This window comes from Anomaloglossus baeobatrachus, chromosome 8 (assembly GCF_048569485.1).
Source record: "Anomaloglossus baeobatrachus isolate aAnoBae1 chromosome 8, aAnoBae1.hap1, whole genome shotgun sequence".
Taxonomy (NCBI): domain Eukaryota; kingdom Metazoa; phylum Chordata; class Amphibia; order Anura; family Aromobatidae; genus Anomaloglossus; species Anomaloglossus baeobatrachus.
The window spans coordinates 111,145,603-111,173,504 of record NC_134360.1 but is presented as its reverse complement, the minus strand read 5'-3'; the positions used below and the strand labels follow the sequence as shown (position 1 = coordinate 111,173,504).

The window sequence follows — 27,902 nt, the reverse complement described above, 5'->3', positions numbered from 1 at the left end:
GAGGAGAGATTTGCAGCAATTGTCTGGCAGAATTGAATCCCTGGAGGAAGAGCATGACATCACCAGATCCCATGTATCAGAATTACACAAACTGGCAACATCGCAACAAAAAATTATGGAGGATATGCAGTCTCACATAGAGGATCTCGACAACAGAGGACGCCGTTGCAATGTCCGTGTGAGGGGGGTCCCAGAGTCAGATGGGCCCGAGGACACAAACTCCATACTACAATCCATCTTTAATGAAGTGTTGGACGCTCCCCCTTCTAACATCATCAAGCTGGACAGGGCACACAGGGCTTTACAGCCGAAGAATTTATCCACCCAACCCCGGGACATCATTTGTTGCATCCACGACTTCTCCACCAAAGAACTGATCATGGCTAAGGCTAGAATGAGGCGCACGGCATCTGTGTTCAATGGCAAGGAAATCCAGCTTTTCCCGGATCTTTCTCGCATCACACTCCAGAAAAGGCGGCACCTCAAACCCCTCCTCACGAGCCTGAAGGAGCACCAGCTTCCATACCGCTGGGGTTACCCGTTTGCACTAACAGCGCGCAGAGGGGGTAAATCGGCGACCCTTCGCACTCCAGCAGATACCACTCTGTTCTGTGAAGCACTGGACATTCCAGCGGTCTGTATCCCAGATTGGGACTTGCAAAGGTTGGAAGGTCCGCCCCCTCCCGTGTGGTCCAAGGTGAGGGGTGGAGGGCGTGGGGCTTTGGGGGGGAGAGGAGGTAGGGGCCGCGGGTCGCTCCCCTCCCCGGCTCGCCGTTGAGGACACTCCTTAACCTGGTTGGTGCCTATTTCTTATACCCTCTGAGTTCCAGTGGCTGAGCATGCTTTGTGATACTGTGACTCTCTCTACAGCAAGCCTCTGTCCATTGTGTCATCTGCGGCCCTCTGGGTCTGTTGAGCTGCATAAGGGGGGGGGGGCTGTAGCCACAATGATGCCGTGGGGGGTAGGGGGGTTGGCGGGAGCCCGGTCCCCTTACTTGGAGTTAGTGGTTGAGGTTTTTTGTTTTGTTTTTTTTCTCCCTTGTTTCCTTTAGGCACGGGCCCATGCCCACTGGACTGACCCCCGTGGGAGGGCTACTGGGGAGTGAGGTGGGTGGCTCTCTCAGCCCAGACGGGTTGGGGAACCTCCCTCTAGGTCTCTCCCTTCCGGGTTTACCCCCCGGGAATCTATGCCTAAGGTTTATGCATTTTGGTTAATGTTCTTAATTCATGTTCATTTCTATGTTTGTCCTTGTCTTCCCCCCTCCCCGATGTTTTTTCCTTATGTGTCCTTTCAGGTACCACCCCTTCTAGAGTCCCTGGGAGCTGCGGCCCTTTGTCGTATGGACCGTCTCCTCTGGCCGGCTTCACAGGGGAAGTCATGCCCCCGACGGTATAGGTGTGCCATTAGCTTTTTCTTACTTCTAAGTTTTAGATATGACCCGCATTATCTCTCTTAACGTAAAAGGTCTGAATTCACCCCGTAAGAGGAAATTGCTGCTACAGGAACTGAAAACATCAGGTGCAGACATAGCCTTTATCCAAGAAACACATTTTGTGGAATCAAACACTTTCAAATTTGCATCCCACCGCTTTCCCATCCATTACTCGGCTTACTCGGGCTCCAAGAGGGGGGGAGTTGCTATTTTAATATCCTCCAGTTGTCCTCTACAAATTACGGGTTCTCACTGCGATCCAGAGGGTAGATATGTGATTCTGGAGGGCCAACTGGGGGGATCCCCGCACATACTGGCCAACATTTATGCACCTAATGAAGGGCAGATACGCTTTCTTAAGAAAATACTCGATCTGATAGGCGGACTGGCACCGGCCTCTACTGTGTTGGGGGGAGACTTTAACATCCCCTTTTCGGAGGTGGCCGACAGACTCTCTGTGGGTGGACACCCTCCATCGGGTGCTTCGAAAAATTTGTCCCGGGACTTTCGTAGGCTCATTAGATCAGGCGCTTTATACGACGCTTGGAGGGTGGACCACCCGGGAGAGAAGGCCTTTTCCTTCTACTCGCATCCGCATCAGACGCACACCAGAATAGACTATTTTTTCATTGACTCACAGCTGCTGGGGCGTCTTGAGCGGGTGGAGATGGGATCCATTACGTGGTCAGACCATTCCCCACTCACAATGGACTTCAAGAAAGATGGTCCTCGACCTAGGCCTCAGCATTGGCGCCTTAATGAATCTCTGATCAAAAATCCCGACACTAGGGCCTTTTTAAATAAGCAACTGGTCGAATTCTTTCAGTTGAACACGGGCACGGTCACGTCGCCGGCAACACTCTGGGAAGCCCACAAGGCAGTGATGAGGGGACTATGCATTAGAGAGGGCGCCAGGGCTAAAAAGAATGCCACAAGTCAGCGGGACTCTATAACGGCCCATCTTAAGCTACAGGAGGGGAGACTGGCGGCTGCCCCATCACTGACTATTCTTAGGAGAGTCATCAGCCTTAGGGAAAAGTTGAGAGACTTGGCAATTGGCAGAGCAGAAAAATTGCTAACCTTTTCCAAACAAAGATACTATGAAAGGAGTAATAAGGCTCATACCTTACTCGCCAGGCAGCTTAAGGAGCGCGCTACATCCTCATGCCCTCAGGCTCTGCGCGACGAAAAGGGCATTATCCACTATCACCCCGCTTCAATAGCTGACATTTTTTTCAATTACTACAGCAAGCTTTATAACCTTCCGGTTCCCCCGGGCATGGCTTTGCGCGGGGCTGGGGCACTTGGGGACTATTTTTCGGCCCTTGAGCTCCCTTCACTGCCTTGCGGAGCAGCCGCGGCTTTGAATGAAGAGATTACTACAGAGGAACTGGAGCAAGTTCTGGAAGCCCTGCCTGGCGGGAAGTCACCGGGCCCGGACGGCTTTACTTATTTTTATTACAAGGTGTTTGCGGCGGAGCTCCTCCCACACATGGCCGCCTTGTTTAACTCTTTCCTTCAGGGTGACCCTATCCCTCCATCCATGCTACACTCCCATTTAATCCTCCTGCCCAAGCCACCCAGGGACCCATTGGACTGTGCTAATTATAGACCAATAGCCCTTTTGAACTCCGATTTGAAGATGTTCACCAAGCTCTTGGCGGCCAGGCTTAATCGATGGTTGCCCCAACTCGTGTATAAAGACCAGGTGGGTTTTGTCCCTTGCCGTCAGGGGGGTGACAACACCAGGAAGGTCATAGACCTGGTGGATGTGGCAAATCGGACGAAGCAACAGGCGTTGGTGTTGAGTCTAGATGCAGAGAAGGCTTTTGACCGCCTTGCGTGGCCTTTTCTCTTCAAGACACTGGTGGTCTTTGGGATCTCGGGTGGCTTTATGCGGGCCTTGAAGTCCCTGTATAGCGCTCCTACGGCCTCTATCAAACTCCCCCTCCACATCTCTAAGCCTTTTCTCATCTCCAATGGCACCAGGCAGGGGTGCCCCCTGTCCCCCCTCCTTTTTGTGCTATGCATAGAGCCCCTCGCGGCCTCGGTCAGGAGCAACCCAGACATCTCGGGGGTCCTGGTCAGGAATAAACCGTTTAAAATCTCGCTTTTTGCCGACGATGTGCTCATTACACTTACTAACATCCATGTGTCCCTTCCAATTTTAATGTGCACCTTGGGTAGGTACGGGAGCCTTTCGGGGTATAAGATCAACTCTAGCAAAACGGAGGCAATGCCCTTGAATCTCGACCCGGTGGCCCTGGATTACCTGCGTTTGAATTTTAAGTTTCGTTGGAAGACAGATGCGGTCAAGTACCTGGGGGTTAACCTCACATCTACTTATGATTCCCTCTATAACCTTAACTTCCCCCCCCTTTTCCGAGAGCTGAGAAATCTTTTGAGCAAGTGGTTGCCCCTCCCTCTTTCGTGGATGGGGCGCATTGCGGCGGTTAAAATGAGCTTGCTCCCAAAATTATTATATTTCTTTGAAACCCTCCCAGTTAAGGTACCAATAAAGGAGCTGAAGTCCCTTCAGGCGGCTATCCTTAGATTTATTTGGTGTAACAAACGTCATAGGGTGGCCAGGGAGGTGTTGATGGCTCGGAGAAACGGGGGGGCTTTCTGTCCCGGACATCCTAAAATACTATTGGGCGGCCCATCTTAGGAGGATCCCCTGTTGGGTGTCCCTTTGGGCATACAACAGGTGGACTGAGATTGAAAAACTTTGGCTGGCGCCTATACATCCAAACACGCTCCTGTGGCCCCCGGCCCGGTGTGATTCGCCCCCCCCCCTCTTCTTGGACCGATGCAGTTCACTAGGGACCTCTGGGCATTTTGCATTAGAAGATTTCCTTTGGCATCCCCCTGCTCCCCTCTGGTGTCCTTCATATACCAACCCTTGCTCCCAAGCAGTCTGGAGTCGGACATGGTGCACCCCTGGCTCAAGGCAGGTCTATTCAGATTTGCAGACATTATAGATGGAAGTACAATGCAGATCCATTCCTTTGAGTACCTTAGAGATAAATTCTCTCTCTCTAATCGAGAGTTTTTCCAATATCTGCAGATCAGAGACTTGGCTGGCTCCTTGTTTGGCAGGGCAGGGGCCTCGATTCCCACAGATTTTGAGAAAATTTGCAGAAGGGGCACTGATACTAAGGGACTAATTTCGGAAATTTACATTTTGCTTTCTGAGTCACGGGAGGGGCCCGAGGGGTCTTTTCCATACATGCGGAAATGGGAGTCTCTATTGGGAAGGCGGATACTTCCTCAGGAATGGGCAGCAATCTGGGGAAACGCCGCCAAGACGTCAATATGCACACTATATAAGGAAAATATCTATAAAATTTTGCTATTTTGGTACCACACTCCAGATTTCCTTCATGGCATAGACCCCTCCATACCGGCTTGTTGCTGGAGATGCGGGGGAGGCAGGGGCACCATTCTGCACATATTCTGGTCCTGTCCAGGGATAGTCCCCTTCTGGGAGCGGGTTAGAGGGTTGATCCATAAAGTACTATATATAGAGGTTGATCTTGATCCCCTGATATATGTTCTGGGTCTTGGGAATGGGGGATTGGGAAAAACGGCCTCTAAGCTTTTGTCCCACATCCTTACGGCGGCCAGATGCTTAATTGCAAAGAATTGGAGGCAGCCAGGGACACCCTCACTCCAGAGCCTCAAGTATAGATTACTGGACGTTAGACGCATGGAACATCTCACGGCACTATTGCATGACACAGTTGACCGTTTCCAGGCCGTGTGGGCACCATGGGACTACTTTGCGGGACAGGAGGATCTGTGAGACTGAGGCCTATGGGTCCTATGGAAGGAGCATGGACTCTTGAAACCCTTCCCTCTTCCCTCCTATTTCTCCTCTCCCCTCCTAACCCTCCTCACCTGTCCTGTCATTGTTTGTCTAGGTTCGATAAGAATTCTGAATTTTATGTTTTATTTTATGTATGAAAAACGTAAATTGAAAATCTCAATAAAAATTCAAAGTTTAAAAAAAAAATTGGATGTAACTTTACTGCCCGCGGTCATGAAGGGGTTAAAATCCCCAAATACCCCTCCAGGTCCAGCGTAATCCTCATGAGGTCCCGCGACGCATCCAGCTCTGCTACATGAAGCTGACAGGAGCGGCCGTACAAAACCGCCGCTCTCTGTCAGCTCCACGCAGCAACTGAAGTGAGTCGCGCGATCAGCGGTGCCGTCACTCAGGTGACCCGCTGACACAGCTCTCAGGTGGAGGACTACAGCTGGCCACGGGTCACCTGAGTGACGGCACTGCTGATTGCGCGGCTTACTGCAGTCACTAAGGGGATTTGCGGTCACCGGTGAGTCCTTCACCTCTGATCGCATATCAGGCCGCGGCGCACAGACAGAGCCGTGCGATGGCAATGAAATTGGGTGAAGTTCATCCGAGTTCATTCTGATCGTGCGGCTCTGTCTCGCAACCAGCCATGTTGTATGGGGATGTAGCAGAGCCGAGTGGGACCGCACTGTCAAAAATGCATCCAAAATGCTGATCGGGAATGTTTCCATTCAATAACAGCAAGCAGAGATTATGGGGAATGTTTCCATTCACTGACAGAAAGGTGAGATGTTGGGGAATGTTTCCACTCACTGACAGCAAGCAGAGGTGTTGGGGAATGTTTCCATTCAATGACAGCAAGCAGAGATGATAGAAACATTTCCCATTTATTGACAGCAAGCAGAGCATAGAGAATGAATGGCTGCGAGACAGAGCAGCGCGATCAGACTGAACTCGGATGAACTTCACCCGACTTCATTGCCATCGCGCAGCTCTGTCTGTGTGCCGCGGCCTGATTTGCGATCACAGGTGAAGGACTCATCGGTGACTGCAAATCCCCTGAGTGACTGCAGTAAGCCGCGCGATCAGCAGTGCCGACACTCAGGTGACCCGCGGCCAGCTGCAGTCCTCCACCTGATAGCTGTGGCAGCGGGTCACCTGAGTGACGGCACCATTGATCGCGTGACTCACTTCAGTTGCTGCATGGAGCTGACAGAGAAACCGGCGGTGTTGTACGGCCGCTCCGGTCAGCTTCATGTAGCAGAGCTGGATGCGTCGCGGGACCTCGTGAGGATTACGCTGGACCTGGAGGGGTATTTGGGGATTTTAATAAAGTGGTGAAAGAGGGTGTTTTTTTTTTTCATCTTTTATTCCAAATAAAGGATTTTTCAGGTGTTTATTTACTTTCACTTACAAGTTAATCATTGGGGGTGTTTCATAGACGCCTGCCATGATTAACCTAGGACTTAAGGGTACTTTACACACTGCGACATCGCTAGCGATCTCGTTAGCGATGTGAAATTCTAGATCGCAAGTGCGATCTTTCGAGATCGCACGTGCGTAAAATGACCTATGTGCGATCTCGAAAGATCGCACTTGAGATCTAGAATTTCACATCGCTGACGAGATCGCTAGCGATGTCGCAGTGTGTAAAGTACCCTTTAGTGGCAGCTATGGGCTGCCATTAACTCCTTATTACCCCGATTGCCACCGCACCAGGGCAATTCAGGATGAGTCGGGTAGAGTCCCGGGATTGTTGCATCTAATGGCTGCGGCAATTCCGGGCGGCTTCTGGCTGATATTTTTAGGCTGGGGGGCTCCCCATAACGTGGGGCTCCCCATCCTGAGAATACCAGCCTTCACCCATGTGCCATTAAATTTATTTATTTATTTTAGTGCATTACATAGACCCGCCCACCAGCGGCTGTGATTGGTTGCAGTGAGACAGCTGTCACTCAGCGTGGGGGTATGTCTGACTGAAACCAATCATAGGCGCCGGTGGGCGGGGGAAGCAGGGAATACGAGATAGAATGAGGGGCCAGCATTTTCAAAAGAGAAGCCGCCAGAGCAGTGTGACAGCTGTGCAGCTCCGCGCCGGTGATCAGTCGGTGATAGTTGAGTTTGAAAGAGGGGGGGAGAGGGAGAGACAGACAGACAGACAGAGAGAGAGCGACCGAAAGACCTGCCTTCTGTTTGTCAATAAAAAGCGATTTCTGGAGCTGCTAGCAGCTACTGGACACTGTGTTCAGCCCTTACAAGGACTATTTATTAGTTGGATCTAAGAATGCTCTCCCGCACACAATACAGTCTATCTACACCGCCAACTCCATATGGCTAAGTGTTCACAAAATGGCCGCTGGCTTATATAGCCCCTATGACGCTGTGCGGCCAAGCCAATTACAGTAACACCACAACAAAGATGGCTGTGGCGTTACTGTGAGGGCAAGCAACATCAGATGTGTTCATTGGCTGGAAAAAGGCGCCAGGACGTCAGAAATGAAAATGAAAGTATCGGAGCGAATACCATATTAGCCGTCAGAAAGCGAATACCTCAAATACCCAATTATCCGTCGGCTACCGAATAATGGCGAATACATTCGCTCATCCCTAAAAACTAACAATGCACATCATCCTGAAGACACCATTCCCACCATTAAACATGGTTGTGTCAGCATCATGCTATCATGTGGAGGGACGCTTTTCTTCAGTAGGGCAGGGAAGCTGGTCAGAGGTGATGGGAAGGTGGTTGGAGCTAAATTCAGGGCAATCCTGAAGGAAAACCTGATAGAGGCTGCAAAAGACTTGAGACTGGGGCATAGGTTTACCTTCCAGCAGAACAACAACCCTAAACATACTGCAAAAGCTACAATGGATGGTTTATATCCGAGCATATCTATGTGGGTGAATGACCCGGTGCTAGACCAGACCTAAATCCCATTGAGAATCTGTAGCTAGTCGTTCTCCATCCAATCTCACTGAGAGTGATTTTGCACAGACGAATGTTCAAAAATCTCAGTCTCTAGATGTGCAAAATTGAACAAACAGGCAAAATCATAGATAGCAAAGAGTGTTAATAGTAATGAAAAATAACATCAAATCAGATCCATAGTAAGTTGTAAAATAGATTACCTAATGGCATCTCCTCCTGCTGGTGCTGGCGTCCGTCCCTACACGTGTTTCAGCATAAAGCCTTCATCAGCCCCTGTGCTGGTCTGCAAGCCCTCCCCCAACATGTCTGCAGCATGCACTGGCTGGTACTTGTAGTACCACGCCAACACTGCTGCTGCCGCCGCCGCAGCTGATGTCACCGCTCTTGCTCCCACTGTAAGTATTACGCTCCCCTTGTAGCCCGTGCACACTCCCGCGATGCCCCGTGCGCGCTCCCACAATGGCCCCTGCCTGTGCCTATGTGCCCCCCTGCCGCGATCTGCCCCCCACCCCCCCCCCCACCCCCGCCACGATCTCTACTCTGCTCCCATTCTCCTGCCTCTGCTTCTCCGGTCTCCCCCTCCCCCTCTGGTCTCTCTGCTCTCCCTCTCCGATGTTCCCTACCTGCCTCCACCTGGTCGTCCAAGGTCTTGACTGGCCCGATCACATCTGCGTCCATCGCTGGGTCCTTCTTGGGTCTTCTGATGAGCTGTCCAACTTCATGCCTGCTGCTCTCCTGTAAGAAGCTGTCCACTTTCTGCCTTCTATTTCTCCTGCAGTTCCTCTGGTCAGTGATCCTCCTGTAAATCTGGGCACTGTGAGTATAATTTTTTTTTTTTTTGTATCCCCTGACCGTTTTCACACCTCATCCATCCGTGCGTCCCGCTGATCAGTGATGCAGATAACGTATCTGCATTCGTGGTCAATTTTCGGCGGGACTCTTTTTATTTTTTTTTTTTGGTCCGTACCTTGCGTCGTTTTTTTGCATTTCATCTGTGCGTGCGTCCTGCGGCGGCAAGCGCTGATCAGGGATGCACATAACAGATCGGCGTCTCTGCTCATTTTTCGGTGTGACTTTTTTTTTTTTCCGTATCCCTGTCGCTTTTTGTTTCTCACAGTCCGTGCGTCCTGCAGCGGCCGATCAGTGATGCACGGCATCTGCGTTTGAAAAGTCAAATGGCACTCCTTCCTTTCTGAGCCTCGCCGTTTGCCCAAACAATTACGTTCCACCACATATCAGGTATGTGTACCTGCGTTCTCAGGAAAAATTGCACAATACGTTTTATGGTGAAGTTTTTCCTGATACCGTTGTAAAAAAAAAAGCTACCTGGTTGAAGCAAAAATTTTGTGTTAAAAAAAAAAATAATTTTCACGGTTCAACGTTATCAACTTCTGTGGAGCCCCTGGGGGTAGAAGGGGCTCACCAAACATCTAGATATATTCCTTGAGGGGTCTAGCTTCCAAATTGGGGTCACTTGTGGGGAGCTCCATTGTTTAGGCACCTCAAGGGGTCTCCAAATGCAATATCACGTCAGCTAATGATTCCAACCCGTTTTGCTGTCAAATGGTGCTCTTTCTCTTCTGAGCCCCTCCATGGGCCCAAACAATTACTTTCCACCACGTATGAGGTATCTGCGTACTCAGGAAAAATTGCACAATATGTTTTATTGTGCATTTTTGCCTGATACCCTTGCGAAAAAAGAGCTACCTAGTTGAGCAACAATTTTGTGGTAAAATTTTTTTTTTTTTTCACTGCTCAACGTTCTAAACTTCTGTGAAGCACCCAGGGGTTCAAAGTGCTCACCAAACATCTACAAAAATTATTTGAGGGCTTTTGTTTCCAAAATGGGGTCACTTGTGGGAGAGCTTCATTGTTTAGGCACCTCAGGGGGTCTTCAAACCCGACATGGTGTCCGCTAATGAGTGCAGCTAATTTTGCGTTCAAAAATTTAAATGGCGCGCCTTCCCTTCCGAGCTCCGCCGTGTGCCCAAACAATTGATTTTTACCACATATGGGGTATCAGCGTACTCAGGAGAAATTGCACAATAAATTGTATGGTGCATTTTTTCTTTTCTTCCTTGTGAAAATACAATATTTTATGGCTAAAGTAACATTTTTGTGTTAAGTAAAATTTTCATTTTTTTTCCTTCCACATTGCTTTGGTTCCTGTGAAACACCTGAAGGGTTAATAAACTTCTTGGATGTGGTTTTGAGCAGTATGAGGGGTGCAGTTTTTAGAATGGGGTCACTTTTGGGTATTTTCTGTCGCCTAGGCCTCTCAAAGTCACCTCAAATGTGATGTGGTCCCTAAAAAAATGATTTTGTAAATTTTATTGGAAAAATGAGAAATTGCTGATGAACTTTGACCCCTTCTAACTTCCTAACGAAAAAAAAATGTGTTTCGAAAATTGCGCTGATGTAAAGTAGACATGTGGGAAATGTTATTTAGTAACTATTTTGTGTGACATAAATCTCAGATTTATGGCCATAAATTTTCAAAGTTTGAAAATTGTGAAATTTTCACAAAATTTCCGAAATTTTCACAAACGCAAAAAATATCGGCCTAAATTTACCACTATCATGAAGTACAATTTGTCACGAAAAAACAATGTGCTAATTGCTGGGATCCGTTGAAGCATTCCAGAGTTATAACTTATCAAAGTGACACTGGTCAGAATTACAAAAAATAGCCCGGTCATTAGGGTGTTTTAGTGGCCGGGGGTGAAGGGGTTAATAAAATGGTGAAAGAGGGTGTTTTTTTTTTTTATTATTGTTTAGTCCAAATAAAGGATTTTTTCGGGTGTATGTGTTTATTTACTTTCACTTACAGGTTAATCATTGGGGGTATCTAATAGATGCCTGCCATGATTAACCTAGGACTTTGTGGCAGCTATGGGCTGCCATTAACTCCTTATTACCCCGATTGCCACCGCACCAGGGCAATTCGGGGTAATATCCGGGTAGAGTCCCGAGAATGTCGCATCTAATGGATGTAGCAATTCCGGGCGGCTGCTGGCTGATATTTTTAGCTGGGGGGCTCCCCATAACGTGGGCCTCCCCATAACGTGGGCCTCCCCATCCTGAGAATAACAGCTTTCAGCCATGTGGCTTTATCTTGGCTGGTATCAGAATTTGGGGTGACCGCACGTTGTTTTTTTTAGATTTATTTATTTTACTGCACTACATAGACCTGCCCTCCGGCAGCTGTGATTGGTTGCAGTGAGACAGCTGTCACTCAGCGTGGGGGCGCGTCTGAATGCAACCAATCATAGGCGCCGGTGGGCAGGGGAAGCAGGGAATACGAGATGGAATAATGAGCGGCCGGCATTTTCAAAAGCTGGAGAAGGCGCGGCAGCTTTGTGTTAGCTGTGCAGCGCCGCGCCCGTGATCGGTCAGTGATTGGTGAGTATGAGAGGGGGGGGGGGGGGGGGAGAGAGACCGAAAGACCTACCTTCTGTTTGTCAAAAAAGCGATTACTTTGGTTTGAGAGCTATTCTGGCGACTAAGTAAGTCACCACAGCTCGACGTTAGGGCCAACATGAAATTATTCAAGTTTCCATAGACTTACATTGCGCATCGAATATTCGTGAATAGTGCCGACCTATTCGTCGGATATTCGTCGAAGCGGATATTTTGGTATTTGATTATCCCGATTAGTTTTCCAACACACATAGCGTGTTGAATCTAGGCCAACAAGTTCTACTTTGGGCTAATCGGGCCGGAGCATCTTCTGTCACATAATTGCGTCCCCTACATGGAAACGTTCACAGGATATGAACATGTTCTCAAGAGTGTGTGTGTGTGTGTGTGTGTGTGTGTGTGTGTGTGTGTGTGTGTGTATTTGTTGAGGCCACTTGCCGAACTTACAAAAAAAAATATGGTCTTACCAGATGTGGATGTCAGCATCTTATTATTAAAACTGTCTTGCTCTTTGTTCCCAGTTTTTCTCAGTTTCATGGGTTAATAACACATTATAAAATTGGAGCACTTTGCATGAACATTATTGACCATGAGATAAAGCGGCATGAACTATGGCAAGAAGAATTGACCAAAAAGAAGGCAGCTAATATCCTTTGAAAATGTATAGAATGTTTATTGAGCTATGAATACTTTGTTGCATGCTCTATGGTTTGCAATTTACTTCTGGGTGTTGCTAAATAATCCACATATTTCACCTCCTCAGGACTTCAATGAAATGTGTCAGTATAAATTGACATGTTAAATGATTTCATTTTAATAATTGTTTTCATATCGCTATCTATATGAAGAAAAGATGACTTTGAGCAGTCTCATTAGGATCACAGGTAATGAAAGGTAACATATACATTAGAGCAGATTACATTGGTTCCAATTTTCAGAATAGGTCCATGGTTACAGGTCAAATCTTCACTTTCCTGCACAATAATCTTTGCCCTGAAAAAGTTAGAATCAATATATTGATAATTTTTGTCCATATGGCTACTTAAAAGTCTAGAAAGTATGATTCTAGTATTGGACTCTGGTCTGTGTTTAAATTCCACAGGTCTACAAAAAATATTTTTTGTAATCATCAGTGACTTTGTACTTTTCTGAATAATCTGTTTGTCTTGATTTCAAAAATGTATACATTTTTTTCTGTAGCACGTATAATATTCATGGAGCAGCATCATTATTATACAGTATAGGAAATATACTGGCGACATTAAGAAAACTGCACTCTACATATCAGAAATAAATGCTTCAGCTTATAGAACAGTTTTTATTGAACCAAAATAATTTCACAATGAAAATATGAGCAGGAATTAAAAGTGCTAGACATTAGACTGTCGTTGATACGAATTTTCAGGGTTGTCCCTATATAAGATTTAACAGTAATCTTCCACCATTGAGTCATTCCAAAAACCCTGGTAGCGGTGTTCTATTACTTTAATGTCCTGGTGAAACTGCTCACCTTGTTCATCGCTTAGGCTAGGTTCACATTTCCGTTGTTATAAATCCGTCAGGTCCGTCAGCAACGGATCACTCGTGTTTTAGATGTCAACTGACGCAACGGATGTGTTTTTCACAGGATTCCTTTCACAGGAATCCTGTGAAAAAAAACTGATCTGTCGCGTCCGTTACATGCGCTGTGCGTCCGTTTTTTCACGGATCAGTCATGATCCGTTTGTGTATTTGGGACAGCCCAAGGCGGATACGATGGAATCCAGCACCATGGACAGACATTACAAGCTTGACGGATTCCTGCACGGTGCGTTAATTTTGACCGCCTGAAAAACGTTACATTCTGCGTTGTTTCCGCCCGGCTGTCAGTCCAAAAATGACCGACCGCGCTGCAGCGGATGCAACGCAAGGTAATAAGTCGCAATCCGCCACTAATATAAGTCTTTGGGACACAACGGAATCCGCTAAACAGATTGCGTTGTTTACCAGAGACGCGGATTGTGACTGATACAATTTAACGGAAATGTGAACCTAGCCTTACATCCCCAAGATTTTGAGGGAAGAAATCTAAATGTGAATGCAAAAAGTGCATTTTCAGAGACATGCAACACCCAAGACACTGGTATGCATTTAGCAGTTCCTCAACACCTTCAATATATTCTGGAGATTTACTTTTTCCTAAGAAGTTTTCACAGATCCTTTTAGTTTCAACAATCTTTTATTGAGTTATTCAGGATAATAACAAGCAAATCAATACAGTGCAGTACAATAGTACAATTCTTGATACTATTACATTGTCCTTGAATTTAGGAGTCTCCAACAAGTGGCGTCAGTTAAAAAAAGTATCAATCATTTCTCATATATGATTATGTTACTTTAGTTTTTAGATTACTGAATTACTCAATTTCAAAAGTTTATGTAACCATCGGGGTAACCCGAGTAAACATAGAAAAGACAAAGAGCAAATGGGAAAGGAAGTATGGCACCACCTCTAGCTACAAGACAAATTTCAACATATCGTCAGCTAGAATAATCAAGATACAGTCTTTAGATCTTAGCATCTGTAACATGTATCATGTAGACAATGATATGATATTCTCCAGGGAATTGGGGAGTTGGGATTGAATCCAAGGATCCCAGATCGCATGAAACAGTTCAAGGGAATAATTTCTAATTGCTTCTATTTTTTCATAGAGCATAATATTGTTTACCTTCTGTAGGACTGCATTACCAGACAGGGTAGCCGCCTTCCATTGACTGGCTATATAGATTTTAGTTGCCAATGTAACAAGCGATATTAGCCTATGGCATTTGTTAGTTATCCCAACTGGTTTATCACCAAACAGAACTTCAGGAGAGTATATATAAGGACAATCACTAAACTTAGCTATTATAGATGTGACCTCTTTCCAGAGATTTGATACCACTGAGCAAGTCCACCAGACATGAGCTATATCTCCCATTTGAACACACCCTCGAAAGCAGCGATCTGAGACCCCAGATATATGTTGTTCAAATATGTTGGGACGTAATAGAATCGGTGAAACAGTTTTATAGATGTTTCAGATAGAGAGATCTGATTGCTCCCCCTTGTAACATTTTCATAGCATTTGTTCCATCTTTCCAAAGTCATAGAGAACCCCAGATCTCCCTCCCATTGATCCATCACCTTCAGTTTAATGTCTGACATAGGGCGATTCAAGTTATTATAGATCATTGATATTGTACCGCTCCCTCCCTTGTGAAAAATACAAGCTCTTTCAAAGACCGCCGGGTTCAGGGTTCGTCTGTCTCCCATCAAAGTGCCTACAAAATGATATACCGTATTTTTCGCTTTATAAGACGCACCGGATTATAAGACGCACCCCCAAATTTGGTAAAGGAATAGAGAATTTTTTTTAATAAATGGGGTCCGTCTAATAATGCCAGTGTCTGTCTAACAAATCATATAGAGTATATGTCCCTCATAGCCCCCCATCCTAAAATTAGCCCCCTTAATCTGGATATGGCCACCTTATATTGAATATAGCCCCCTTGGGCTGGCACACGTCCCCCAGTGATGCAACATGTCCCCTATGGCTGGCACGCTGCCCCCTGTGGCTGGCACACACTGGCCCCCTGTGGCTGGCACACACGCTACCCCCTGTGGCTGGCACACACGCTACCCCCTGTGGCTGTCACACACGCTGCCCCCTGTGGCTGTCACACACGCTACCCCCTGTGGCTGTCACACACGCTGCCCCCTGTGGCTGGCACACATGCAACACTCTGTGGCTGGCACACACGCAGGCCCCTGTGGCTGGCACACACGCTGCCCCCTGTGGCTGGCCCACACGCTGCCCCCTGTGACTGGCACACACGCTGCCCCCTGTGGCTGGCACACACCCTGGCCCCTGTGGCTGGCACACACCCTGGCCCCTGTGGCTGGCACACACGCAACCCTCTGTGGCTGGTACACACGCAGCCCCCTGTGGCTGGCACACACGCAGCCCCCTGTGGCTGGCACACACGCAGCCCCCTGTGGCTGGCACACACGCTGCCCCCTGTGGCTGGCACACACGCTGCCCCATGCTGCTGCTTTTAGTAAAATAAACTCTTTCCTTACCTTCTCCAGCGCTGTGCTCCCTCGTGTACCCCTCCTCGGGGTTGAGCTCCGGCCTCCTGCGTTTCCTGGTTCACTCCAGCGCTGTGCTCCCTTGTGTACCCCTCCTCAGGGTTGAGCTCCGGCCTCCTGCATTTCCTGGTTCACAGTCCCGGTCATGTGATCGGCACAGCAGTGTGTTATCTCTGCATGCCTGATCATAGCGGCAGGAGGGAGACCGGGCAGATGCTGGAGGAGGTGAGTAAAGAGTTTATTATTTTACTATGGGTAGCAGCATGGGGGCCATAGCTAACACAGGGGGAGGGGGCATGTGTGATCAAAGGGAAGCACGGGCAGATATAATATGCACAGCTCCCCCAGCCCATCGCCGCGGTGCAATTTCAGCACCACGGGGGTAGACAGCAGCTGTGCATATTATATGAGCGGGTGCAGGAGATCAAACACTGCCGCCCTCAGCTTTACAAGGCTATACCAGCCTCCACCAGCTCCCCCAGCACCGCCCCAGAGCGGCACCACCTCCCCTGGATCCTGCAGTATATAATCCGTATATTCGGTTTATAAGACGCACCCCCTACTTTCCCCCAAAATTTGGGGGAAAAAAAGTGCATCTTATAAAGCGAAAAATACGGTACCTGTTCTATCCTGAATGTTTCCTCCCTTGGTGGTAAAAATTGGGTTATAAATTCTGTTTTAGAGTATAAATTATACAGAGGAGCGAGATTGTTTAAGCGAGTGCTACCCCTACTTTTCCAACACAAGAACCCTTCCGTATCTACACCTGGCTGGAACATTGTATTATGGAAGAAAATTAAGGAGTGACGACGGGTTTGTTTGTAACTGACATTGAACCCGGGTAGACCTCCATAATATCAAAGTGTTATAGGAGAAGGGAGCTGACTCAGCCATCCCAGGGGGCAGAAGGCCCGTCATCCAGATCAGACTGCTTATAGGATAAGGTGCCAGTAAAATGTCCTCTAGTCTAACCCATCTGGGTGCACGGGCTCCCATCATGACGGTATATATTTGTGCGAATTGGGCTGCTTTATGATAAAGAACGAAATTGGGAAGGGAAATGCCGCACCATCTTTTATAGGTGCATTGCCCCCTGGGAAGTATGCAAATCAAAAAAGGTCCGTGGAGCCTCTGTTAGGAGTCTCGACACAGAACTAGCCAGATATCCCTCCGGGAAGGACCTAGCCAAGGAGTGGCTCTTTTTAGGAGACCACCATAACCACCATATTAAGTGGCCCTTTTAGTCAATATCTAACTCTTTGACGAGTTTAAAGATATGAGAAAGGAAATACCAAGGCCAGGTATCCATCCACAGACAGCTGTTTCAGGGTGTTGCCCCTCATCCTTCCCGGAGGGATATCTGGCTGGTTCTGTGTCGAGACTCCTAACAGAGGCTCCACGGACCTTTTTTGATTTGCATTCTTCCCAGGGGGCAATGCACCTAGGATTTAACTGTTTTGAGCGCCTTTTGTTGGCTGCTAGCAGTGTTTTCTCTGGCTGGTCTCCCCGAGATCAGTGATTTGTTTTGTCTTGTTTGTCTACTATTCATTGCTCCCACCTAGCCAGAATCCTACTCCACACTGATGAGGGGCAACACCCCGAAACAGCTGTCTGTGGATGGATACCTGACCTTGCTATTTCCCTTGTGATATCTTTAAACTCGTCAAAAAGTTGGATATTGACTAAAAGGGACACTTAACACTAGAAGTCCCAGAAATTTTGAGCTCCATGGGGTTCCAATGGTAAAAATGTCAAATGACCTCTCTCTGGGACTTCTAGTGTTAATATGGTGATTATGGTAGCCTTCTAAAAAGAGCCACTCCCTGGCTAGGTCCTTCCCGGAGGGATATCTGGCTAGTTCTGTGTCTAGACTCCTAACAGAGGCTCCACTGACCTTTTTTGATTTGCACCATCTTTTATGGCGGAAGAGAGTTTGTTGTGCTATCCCTGCTCTTTTATTGTTCCAAATGAATATGGATATCTCAGAATGTATTCCCTTAAACATACTTTGTGGCAAGAGTATTGGAAGAGATCAAAATAAATATAAAAACCGTGGAAGTTTATTCATCTTAACTGCATCAGTTCTACCCAGAAAGGATATGGAGGGTTGTGACCAGTTGTGAAAGTCTTGTACCATCCACTGGATAAGAGGATTCAGGTTCGATTTAAACAGGGAGTTCCTGTGACTGGTGAGATTGACTCACAAATAAGAAATATAATGGGTCTGTCTCTGGAATTTAAAATTTGAAAGTATATTAGTTTGAATATTGTTTGGAGTGTTTAAAAAAAGCACCCTTTCTCTTCACAACATTCACTTTTAGCCCAGAGATTGACTCAAAATTATGTAACAGTGTAAAGAGGTTAGGGAGAGAGATGTACGGGTTAGACATGGTTAGAAACAAATCATCGGCGAATAATCTTAGTTTGTAGATGTCTGATCCAATCTTATGACCCACTATATCTAGGTGTTCTCTAATTGCCTGTGCCAATGGTTCCATCGCTAATGCAAATATAGCCGGTGATAAAGGGCACCCTTGTCTAGTACCCCATCTTATATTAACCAGTTGTGGGGCTGTGGTAGGGAGCTTCAGGTATGCTGTGTGATTATTGTATAAGAGTATAGTTCGAATGAAAGTTTGAGTGAACCCCAGTTTAGCCAATACTGTATATAGATATGGCCACATTACTGAATCAAAGGCTTTTTTTTATGTCGAGGGCAAGAAGGAGTAGTGACGATTTGGACTTGTTAGCATGGTGAATTATTTTGAGATTCTTACAGATCAGTAATTTGTTATTTTTAAGATTTGTTATCAGGTTAGATACAAACAAGGACCACACACAGATCGCATGTCAGTATTAGCAACAACTCACTAAAATATAACAAAGCAGAAATAGGAGTCTTTAAAGGGAACCAACCACCAGGATTTTCGTGTATAAGCTGCAGCCAGTGCAGTACTGGCACTATCATGCACAGTGTGTACATACCATCAGGGGGCAGCTCGGGTGTTTAGGCAGCGAAATCCAACTTTATAAAGTTTGAAATTTCGTGCACTTTTTGATTGACGTGTGCACCTCTGCAGATAATGTCCGGGCGGGTTATGCAGGAGTTCCCCGCCCCCCACCAGCCTGTTCCTCCCTCTCTCCTGATGTCCGGGCGGGTTATGCACGTGTTCCCCGCCCCCCCGCGCCGCCTGTTCCTCCCTCCCTCCCTCTGGCTGTATGTAAATATCTAATCTTCAGAAACATGGCGCCGGAGTGGGCCTCTGCGCATAGCGCTTATCTCCAGCGCCATGTTTCTGAAGCCCGCATCACACAGCTTGGTGTTAGAGGGCGGCGCATGCGCCCTCGCTCCTTCAGATCCCGTTGTGACCGCAGGAGCGAGCGCGATCACAACAGGACTGCAGAACAGCTGATCGGAGGACGCGATTACCTGCTGCTCTTGTATCGTGCCGCCCCAGGACACCGGGCCAACACACCAGCCGGTGTGACATCGCTGTGGCGCCGCCCTCTCAGACACCAAGTTGTGTAATGCGGGGGCTTCAGAAACATGGCGCCGGAGATAAGCGCTATGCGCAGAGGCCCACTCCGGCGCCATGTTTCTGAAGATTAGATATTTACATACAGCCGGAGGGAGGGAGGAACAGGCAGCGCGGGGGGGGCGGGGAACACGTGCATAACCCGCCCGGAGAGAGGGAGGAACAGGCTGGTGGGGGGGCGGGGAACTCCTGCATAACCCGCCCGGACATTATCTGCAGAGGTGCACATGTCAATCAAAAAGTGCACGAAATTTCAAACTTTATAAAGTTGTATTTCACTGCCTAAACACCCGAGCTGCCCCCTGATGGTATGTACACACTGTGCATGATAGTGCCAGTACTGCACTGGCTGCAGCTTATACACGAAAATCCTGGTGGTTGGTTCCCTTTAAATTTGCTGAGAGCAAGAAAAATACCCAAAAAAGCCAACATTTTATAATTATTTATTAAACTGATGCGCTTAAGGTATAACAAAATTACAGTATAATAAATAAGGACAAGGGAGGAGAGGTGCTGAAGGGGAAAAGAAACCCCACATGTCCCGGAAGGGTGGAGAGAAAAGAGTTTTTTACTCCAAAAAGGGTGACCTCAATTAACTATAGGCATAATGCCCAAGGCAGAAGTGGGGCAGCATCAGTAAAAATCATAGATTCATCCAGAGTCATGATGTACGTCCATGTACAGAACAACAATAGAGGGCAGTGCCACTTATCAATGCCAGGTCACCGTAAATACCGGGTTAACACGTGGGGACCGGCGTCCCAACACGTGTTTCGCGTTGGTGTGCTTCGTCATTGGACGGATAAAAAGTGTGCACAGATACTGACCTTAAAAACCCAGGAGATCCTCCGAACCGCCCATTCCGTTGCGCGTCACGAGGAGTTCTGCAACCAGAAGCACTCCGAGGTTCAGCGTCCACAGCGGAGACCGGATGGAAGAATACTTCTTGTGATGTCAATATTATTTCCGGGTCTCCGCTGTCAAGGACGCCACCACGGTAATGCCTGGAGACCAGATACTCCCCGTGACGCGTCATGGGCCCCGCCCACTCAAGAGACGGGAATCACAAACCGCTCACTCTATACTTCAATTTACGTATTTACGGTGACCTGGCATTGGTAAGTGGCACTGCCCTCTATTGTTGTTCTGTACATGGAAGTACATCATGACTCTGGATGAATCTATGATTTTTACTGATGCAGCCCCACGTCTGCCTTGAGCATTATGCTTATAGTTAATTAAGGTCACCCTTTTTGGAGTAAAAAACTCTTTTCTCTCCACCCTTCCAGGACATGTGGGGTTCTTTCCCCTTCAGCACCTCTCCTCCCTTGTCCTTACTTATTATACTGTACTTTTGTTATACCCTAAGTCAGACCTGTGCAAGGGGCGGCCCGCGGGCCACATCTGGCCCGCCTACTGTCTGTGACCGACCCGCCTGTTAGATCAGAGTTGGAAACGTGGTGCTGCTTCTCCTGCCGGGCGGGAACTTTTCAAATGACACACGTGCGCCGTATTGGCGACATCAGGGCGCGCGTGTGTCACAGAGAAAGGTGACACTGTGCAGAGCTTCAGGACCTGTCCTCTGTTCCCTGCCCGGCACCTTTCTCTGTGACACACGCGCGCCCTGATGTCGTCAGTACGGCGCGTGTGTGTCATTTGAAAAGTTCCTGCCCGGCAGGAGAAGCGGCACCAGCCGGTGCCTGTACAGAGAGAAGCAGCGGCGGGGGTCCCTACAAGAATAACAGCAGCGCAGCCAGGGCCCATACCAGGGAAGAAGCAGCTTGGCGGGGGACCCGTACAGAGGTGCCTGAGGAGGGAGAGGTAAGTGGTGACTAATAACCTGAGTAGGGGACAATGGGGGGGGTGAGGGGGGTAACTGGTGACTAATATTTGGGGTATAGTGATGTAGTATATGGGAATGTAATGATGTAGTTTTACAGGTGTAATATATAGTGATGTAATTTATTACAGGTGCAGTATATAGTGATGTAGTTTATACAGGTGCAGTATATAGTGATGTAATGTATTACAGGTGCAGTATATAGTGATGTAATTTATTACTAGTGTAGTATATAGTGATGTAGTTTATTACAGGTGTAGTATATAGTGATGTAGTTTTATTACAGGTGCAGTATATAGTGATGTAGTTTTATTACAGGTGCAGTATATAGTGATGTAATTTATTACAGGTGTAGTATATAGTGATGTAATTTATTACAGGTGCAGTATATAGTGTAGTTTATTACAGGTGCAGTATATAGTGATGTAGTTTATTATAGATGCAGTATATAGTGATGTAGTTTATTACAGGTGCAGTATATAGTGATGTAATGTATTACAGGTGCAGTATATAGTGATGTAATTTATTACAGGTGTAGTATATAGTGATGTAATTTATTACAGGTGCATTATATAGTGATGTAATTTATTACAGGTGCAGTATATAGTGATGTATTACAGGTGCAGTATATAGTGATGTAATTTATTACAGGTGCAGTATATAATGATGTCGTTTATTACAGGTGCAGTATATAGTGATGTAATGTATTACATCGTGTGTATGTGTGTATATATGTATATATATATATATATATATATATATATATATATATATAATATTAATGTATAATATATATATTGTGACGTAGCGACCACCAACGTGGTAAATGGTCGCTATATGGAGAAGGTATCTGCAATATCTAGGCGAAAAAGGTTGCTATGGGACTTGTAGTCCACAAAGGCTTCTTGCTACACATAAGGGTCAGGTTCCTTTTAATAATCCCAAGGTGCTCTGCAGGGCTGAGATTCACAGACCTCCACCTGTGGGTGTGGCTCGAGGGGTTAAAGCAATCCAGTCTCAGAACCTGGGTGGAGTGTGTCTAGGGCAGTCTGGATAGAGACTATCTCTAGACTTCCAGCGTGTGTGCTGGGAGAGAGTGAGAGCAGAGCCGAGAACTCTGCATGGAGCAACCTGTGTGGAGGCTGAGCACAGGACTCCGTTATTAAGACTGAGGTGAGTGCAGCCAGACAAGGGCTGTAAGGCCGAGCCTCTCCTGGAGGAGACCCAGACCCAGTGGTCTGCAGAGGGCCCTGGGGCCGCGAGGGAACCTCAGCTAGAGGTGTCTGCTGGCAGGTGCCAGAGAGTAAGGAAAGTGGTTAACTTCCACTATGAACTTGTAATAGAGTCTGCTCTGCAAGCTGCAGAGCCGGAAGCCTGGAAAAGCTCCAGGCCGGCGTGGGGCGCTTATAAGTTTGTGGACCCTCCTGGAACAGCCGAACGGGGCATCGTAAGACCGTCTCCTACGGCAAGGGGTGCCTGTGTGACGGGGACCCGTATGGACGGTGCATAACCCGGCTGTGTTCCGGATGAATTTACATGTACAGCAAGGACAATAAAGCTGTTTGGATCGGACTATTTGAGTCACGGCGTCTTTGTAGTCCTGGGGGACCCCCACCCCGCTACATATATATATATATATATATATATATCTCAAGCTGAGTGTATGTGTGTATGCGCTAAAGGAATACACCGCGGAGACACCATCACGTGTTTCTCAACGCAGTGATTATAGAGCAATGCCCCCTGGGAAATATTCAAAACAAGAAAGCCTGCGGAGACACCATCACATGTTTCTCAACGCTGGCAGGAAACTAGCCAGGTCTTTCACCGGGAAGGAACAACCACGGGAAGGGCAGTCTCCAATCAAGGAGACTGCCCTTCCCTTGGTTGTTCCTTCCCGGTGAAAGAACTGGCTAGTTTCCTGCCATCGTTGAGAAACATGTGATGGTGTCTCCGCAGGCTTTCTTGTTTAGAGACACAGACAGAGAGACAGAGACAGCGACACACAGACAGAGACTGGGAGAGAGACAGAGAGACAGTTACTATCCCGGGTACTACAGTTAGTGTGTATGTGTGTGTGTGTGTGTGTGTTTGTGTGTGTGTGTGTATATACAGTTAGGTCCAGAAATATTTGGACAGTGACACAAGTTTTGTTATTTTAGCTGTTTACAAAAACATGTTCAGAAATACAATTATATATATAATATGGGCTGAAAGTGCACACTCCCAGCTGCAATATGAGAGTTTTCACATCCAAATCGGAGAAAGGGTTTAGGAATCATATCTCTATAATGCATAGCCTCCTCTTTTTCAAGGGACCAAAAGTAATTGGACAAGGGACTCTAAGGGCTGCAATTAACTCTGAAGGCGTCTCCCTCGTTAACCTGTAATCAATGAAGTAGTTAAAAGGTCTGGGGTTGATTACAGGTGTGTGGTTTTGCATTTGGAAGCTGTTGCTGTGACCAGACAACATGCGGTCTAAGGAACTCTCAATTGAGGTGAAGCAGAACATCCTGAGGCTGAAAAAAAAGAAAAAATCCATCAGAGAGATAGCAGACATGCTTGGAGTAGCAAAATCAACAGTCGGGTACATTCTGAGAAAAAAGGAATTGACTGGTGAGCTAGGGAACTCCAAAAAGGCCTGGGCGTCCACGGATGACAACAGTGGTGGATGATCGCCGCATACTTTCTTTGGTGAAGAAGAACCCGTTCACAACATCAACTGAAGTCCAGAACACTCTCAGTGAAGTAGGTGTATCTGTCTGTAAGTCAACAGTAAAGAGAAGACTCCATGAAAGTAAATACAAAGGGTTCACATCTAGATGCAAACCATTCATCAATTCCAAAAATAGACAGGCCAGAGTTAAATTTGCTGAAAAACACCTCATGAAGCCAGCTCAGTTCTGGAAAAGTATTCTATGGACAGATGAGACAAAGATCAACCTGTACCAGAATGATGGGAAGAAAAAAGTTTGGAGAAGAAAGGGAACGGCACATGATCCAAGGCACACCACATCCTCTGTAAAACATGGTGGAGGCAACGTGATGGCATGGGCATGCATGGCTTTTAATGGCACTGGGTCACTTGTGTTTATTGATGACATAACAGCAGACAAGAGTAGCCGGATGAATTCTGAAGTGTACCGGGATATACTTTCAGCCCAGATTCAGCCAAATGCCGCAAAGTTGATCGGACGGCGCTTCATAGTACAGATGGACAATGACCCCAAGCATACAGCCAAAGCTACCCAGGAGTTCATGAGTGCAAAAAAGTGGAACATTCTGCAATGGCCAAGTCAATCACCAGATCTTAACCCAATTGAGCATGCATTTCACTTGCTCAAATCCAGACTTAAGACGGAAAGACCCACAAACAAGCAAGACCTGAAGGCTGCGGCTCTAAAGGCCTGGCAAAGCATTAAGAAGGAGGAAACCCAGCGTTTGGTGATGTCCATGGGTTCCAGACTTAAGGCAGTGATTGCCTCCAAAGGATTCGCAACAAAATATTGAAAATAAAAATATTTTGTTTGGGTTTGGTTTATTTGTCCAATTACTTTTGACCTCTTAAAATGTGGAGTGTTTGTAAAGAAATGTGTATTATCCTCCTCTCCCCCTAGGACTATTCCTACTATTATACTCCTCTCCCTCCAGGACTACTCCTCCAACACACACACACACACACACACACACTGCACAAAACATACCTCCCCCCAAAACACACACACACACCCACACAAACCGCGCAACACACACTGCACCAAACACACACAATGCTGCAGACACACAGCACTCCACAAACAACACAACACACACAACGCGACACACAGCACCACACACACACAACGCTGCAGACACACAGCGCTCTACAAACAACGCAACACACAAACAACACCGCTCTCACACACCCCCACACCCAGACAACACCCAGAACATTTACAGCGCACTACACAAATACTTGGCAACTACAGACAACATCCATATATAACAAAAATCATACAGTAACTACACAATAAATTCTAGAATACCCGATGCGTTAGAATCGGGCCACCTTCTAATAAATACTATATATATATATATATATATATATATATATATATATGTATGTATGTATGTATGTATGTATGTATGTATGTATGTATGTATGTGTGTGTGTGTGTGTGTGTGTGTGTGTGTATATATATATAGTATGTGTATATATATATATAGTATGTGTATATATGTATATATATATATATATATATATATATATATAATATATATTATATATTATATACAGTATTGGGTAGAACTGAGTTAATTATATTAGTCCGGCCCTCTAAATCCATCCCGAGTTCTCATGCGGCCCCATGGGAAGTTGAATTGCCCACCCCTGCCCTAAGCGCATGAGTTTAATAAATAATTAAAAAATATTGGCTTTTTTTGGGTATTTTTCTTGCTCTCAGCAAATTTAAAGACTCCTATTTCTGCTTTGTTAGATGTTATCAGGCGCCTGGCGAAATGGAATAAATCAAACTTGATCAGGGTGGATGAGTGCTTGCATGCCTCTGTTAATTCTATTGGCTAAAATAGAGGTGAATAATTTCAAACCTACATTTAATAGAGAGATGGGTCTGTAGTTCTTCACCTGCAAGGGTCTATTTTAGGCTTTGGTATAACGGTTATGTGAGCTAGGAGGAACTCTGTGGGCATCGCTTTGCCCTCCAGCATGTCATTACACATGTTTTAACATGTGAGGTTTCAGTAGATGTATACATTTTTATAATAGGCTGCAGAGAGTCCGTCAGGACCCGGTGCCTTTATGTGGTTTTAATTTTTTAATCCCCTCCTCCAGCTCTTCAGTAACTCTAACCGGACCATAAGACGCACCCTGGTTTTAGAGCAGGAAAATAGGAAAATAAAATTTTAAGCAAAAAAATGTGGTCATGACACACTGTTATGGGGCAAGGATCTGCTGCTGACACTATTATGGGGGTAATGTCCCCAAATTCTCTACTAAGATACTTCATCCTAGTAATGATCCTCCTGCCTCATATATATATATATATATATATATATATATATATATATATATATATATATATATATATATATATACTAGAAGGTGGCCCGATTCTACGGGTATTCTAGAATTTACGTATTGTGTAGTTCATGTATGATTTTTGTTATATATATATATATATATATATAGAGATGTTGTTGTGTGTAGTTACCAAGTGTTTGTGTAGGCGCTGTACATGTTCTGGGTGTTGTCTGGGTGTGACGGGGGGTGAGAGCGGTGTTGTATGTGTGTTGCGTTGTTTGTGGAGCGCTGTGTGTCTGTAGCGTTGTGTGTGTGTTGCGCGGTTTGTGTGTGTGTGGTGTGTTTTGGGGGGAGGTATGTTTTGTGCAATGTGTGTGTTGTGCGGTATGTGCGTATATTTGTGTGTGCCGCGGTGTTTGTGTGTTGGGTGTTGTGTGTGTGCAGCGTTATCTGTGTGTGTGGGTGTCTGTGTAGGGCAGTTGTTTGTGGTTCCCAGTGTGTGTGTGTGTGTGTGTGTGGTGTGTTGTGCAGTGCGCGCGCGTGTGTGTGTGTGTGTGTGTGTGTGTTGTGTGTGTGTGTGTGCATCAGCCTCTCTTCTCTCAGCCTACCTCTCCCAGCCTCCCTCCTCCCAGCCTCCCTCAGCATCAGCCTCCCTCTCCCAGCCTCCCCAAGCATCAGCCTCCACCAGCATCAGCCTCTCTCCTTCCAGCCTCCCCCAGCATCAGCCTCCGCCAGCATCAGCCTCCCTCTCCCAGCCTTCCCCAGGATCAGCCTCTCTCCTCCCAGCCTCCGTCCTCCCAGCCTTCCCCAGCATCAGCTTTCCCCTCCCAGCCTCCCTCAGCATCAGCCTTCCCCAGCATCAGCCTCTCTCCTCCCAGCCTCAGCCTCTCTCCTTCCAGCCTCCCCCAGCATCAGCCTCTCTCCTTCCAGCTTCCCTCAGCATCAGCCTCCCCTTCCCAGCCTTCCCCAGGATCAGCCTCTCTCCTCCCAGCCTCCTTCCTCCCAGCCTCCCCCTCCCAGCCTCCCTCAGCATCAGCCTTCCGCTCCCAGTCTCCCCCAGCATCAGCCTCCCCATGCATCAGCCTCCACCAGCATCAGCCTCTCTCCTTCCAGCCTCCCCCAGCATCAGCCTCCCCTTCCCAGCCTTCCCCAGGATCAGCCTCTCTCCTCCCAGCCTCCTTCCTCCCAGCCTCCCTCAGCATCAGCCTTCCGCTCCCAGTCTCCCCCAGCATCAGCCTCCCCAAGCATCAGCCTCCACCAGCATCAGCCTCTCTCCTTCCAGCCTCCCCCAGCATCAGCCTCTCTCCTTCCAGCCTCCCTCAGCATCAGCCTCCCGTTCCCAGCCTTCCCCAGGATCAGCCTCTCTCCTCCCAGCCTCCTTCCTCCCAGCCTCCCTCAGCATCAGCCTTCCCCTCCCAGTCTCCCCCAGCATCAGCCTCCCCAAGCATCAGCCTCCACCAGCATTAGCCTCTCTCCTTCCAGCCTCCCCCAGCATCAGCCTCCACCAGCATCAGCCTCCCTCGTCCCAGCCTCCCCCTCCCAGCCTCCCCCAGCATCAGCCTCTCTCCTCCCAGCCTTCCCCATGATCAGCCTCTCTGCTCCCAGCCTCCTCCAGCACGCCGTGCTCCTCTGCCGACACTCACACACCCGATCGCATCCACTCACACACACCCGATCGCATCCACTCACACACACCCGATCGCATCCACTCACACACACCCGATCGCATCCACTCACACACACCCGATCGCATCCACTCACACACACCCGATCGCATACACTCACACACACAGACA

At 47.3% G+C, this 27,902-nt stretch overlaps 1 protein-coding gene across 1 annotated transcript in view; it reads left to right on the top strand.

The window, feature by feature from the left end:
• KIFAP3 (kinesin associated protein 3) overlaps nucleotides 1-27,902 on the top strand; it is a 347,223-nt gene that overhangs the window by 114,607 nt on the left and 204,714 nt on the right. The window contains exon 7 of the mRNA XM_075322100.1: nucleotides 12,118-12,242. Within this exon, the coding sequence (XP_075178215.1) occupies nucleotides 12,118-12,242 (125 nt within the window). The remainder of the gene's footprint in view (nucleotides 1-12,117; nucleotides 12,243-27,902) is intronic.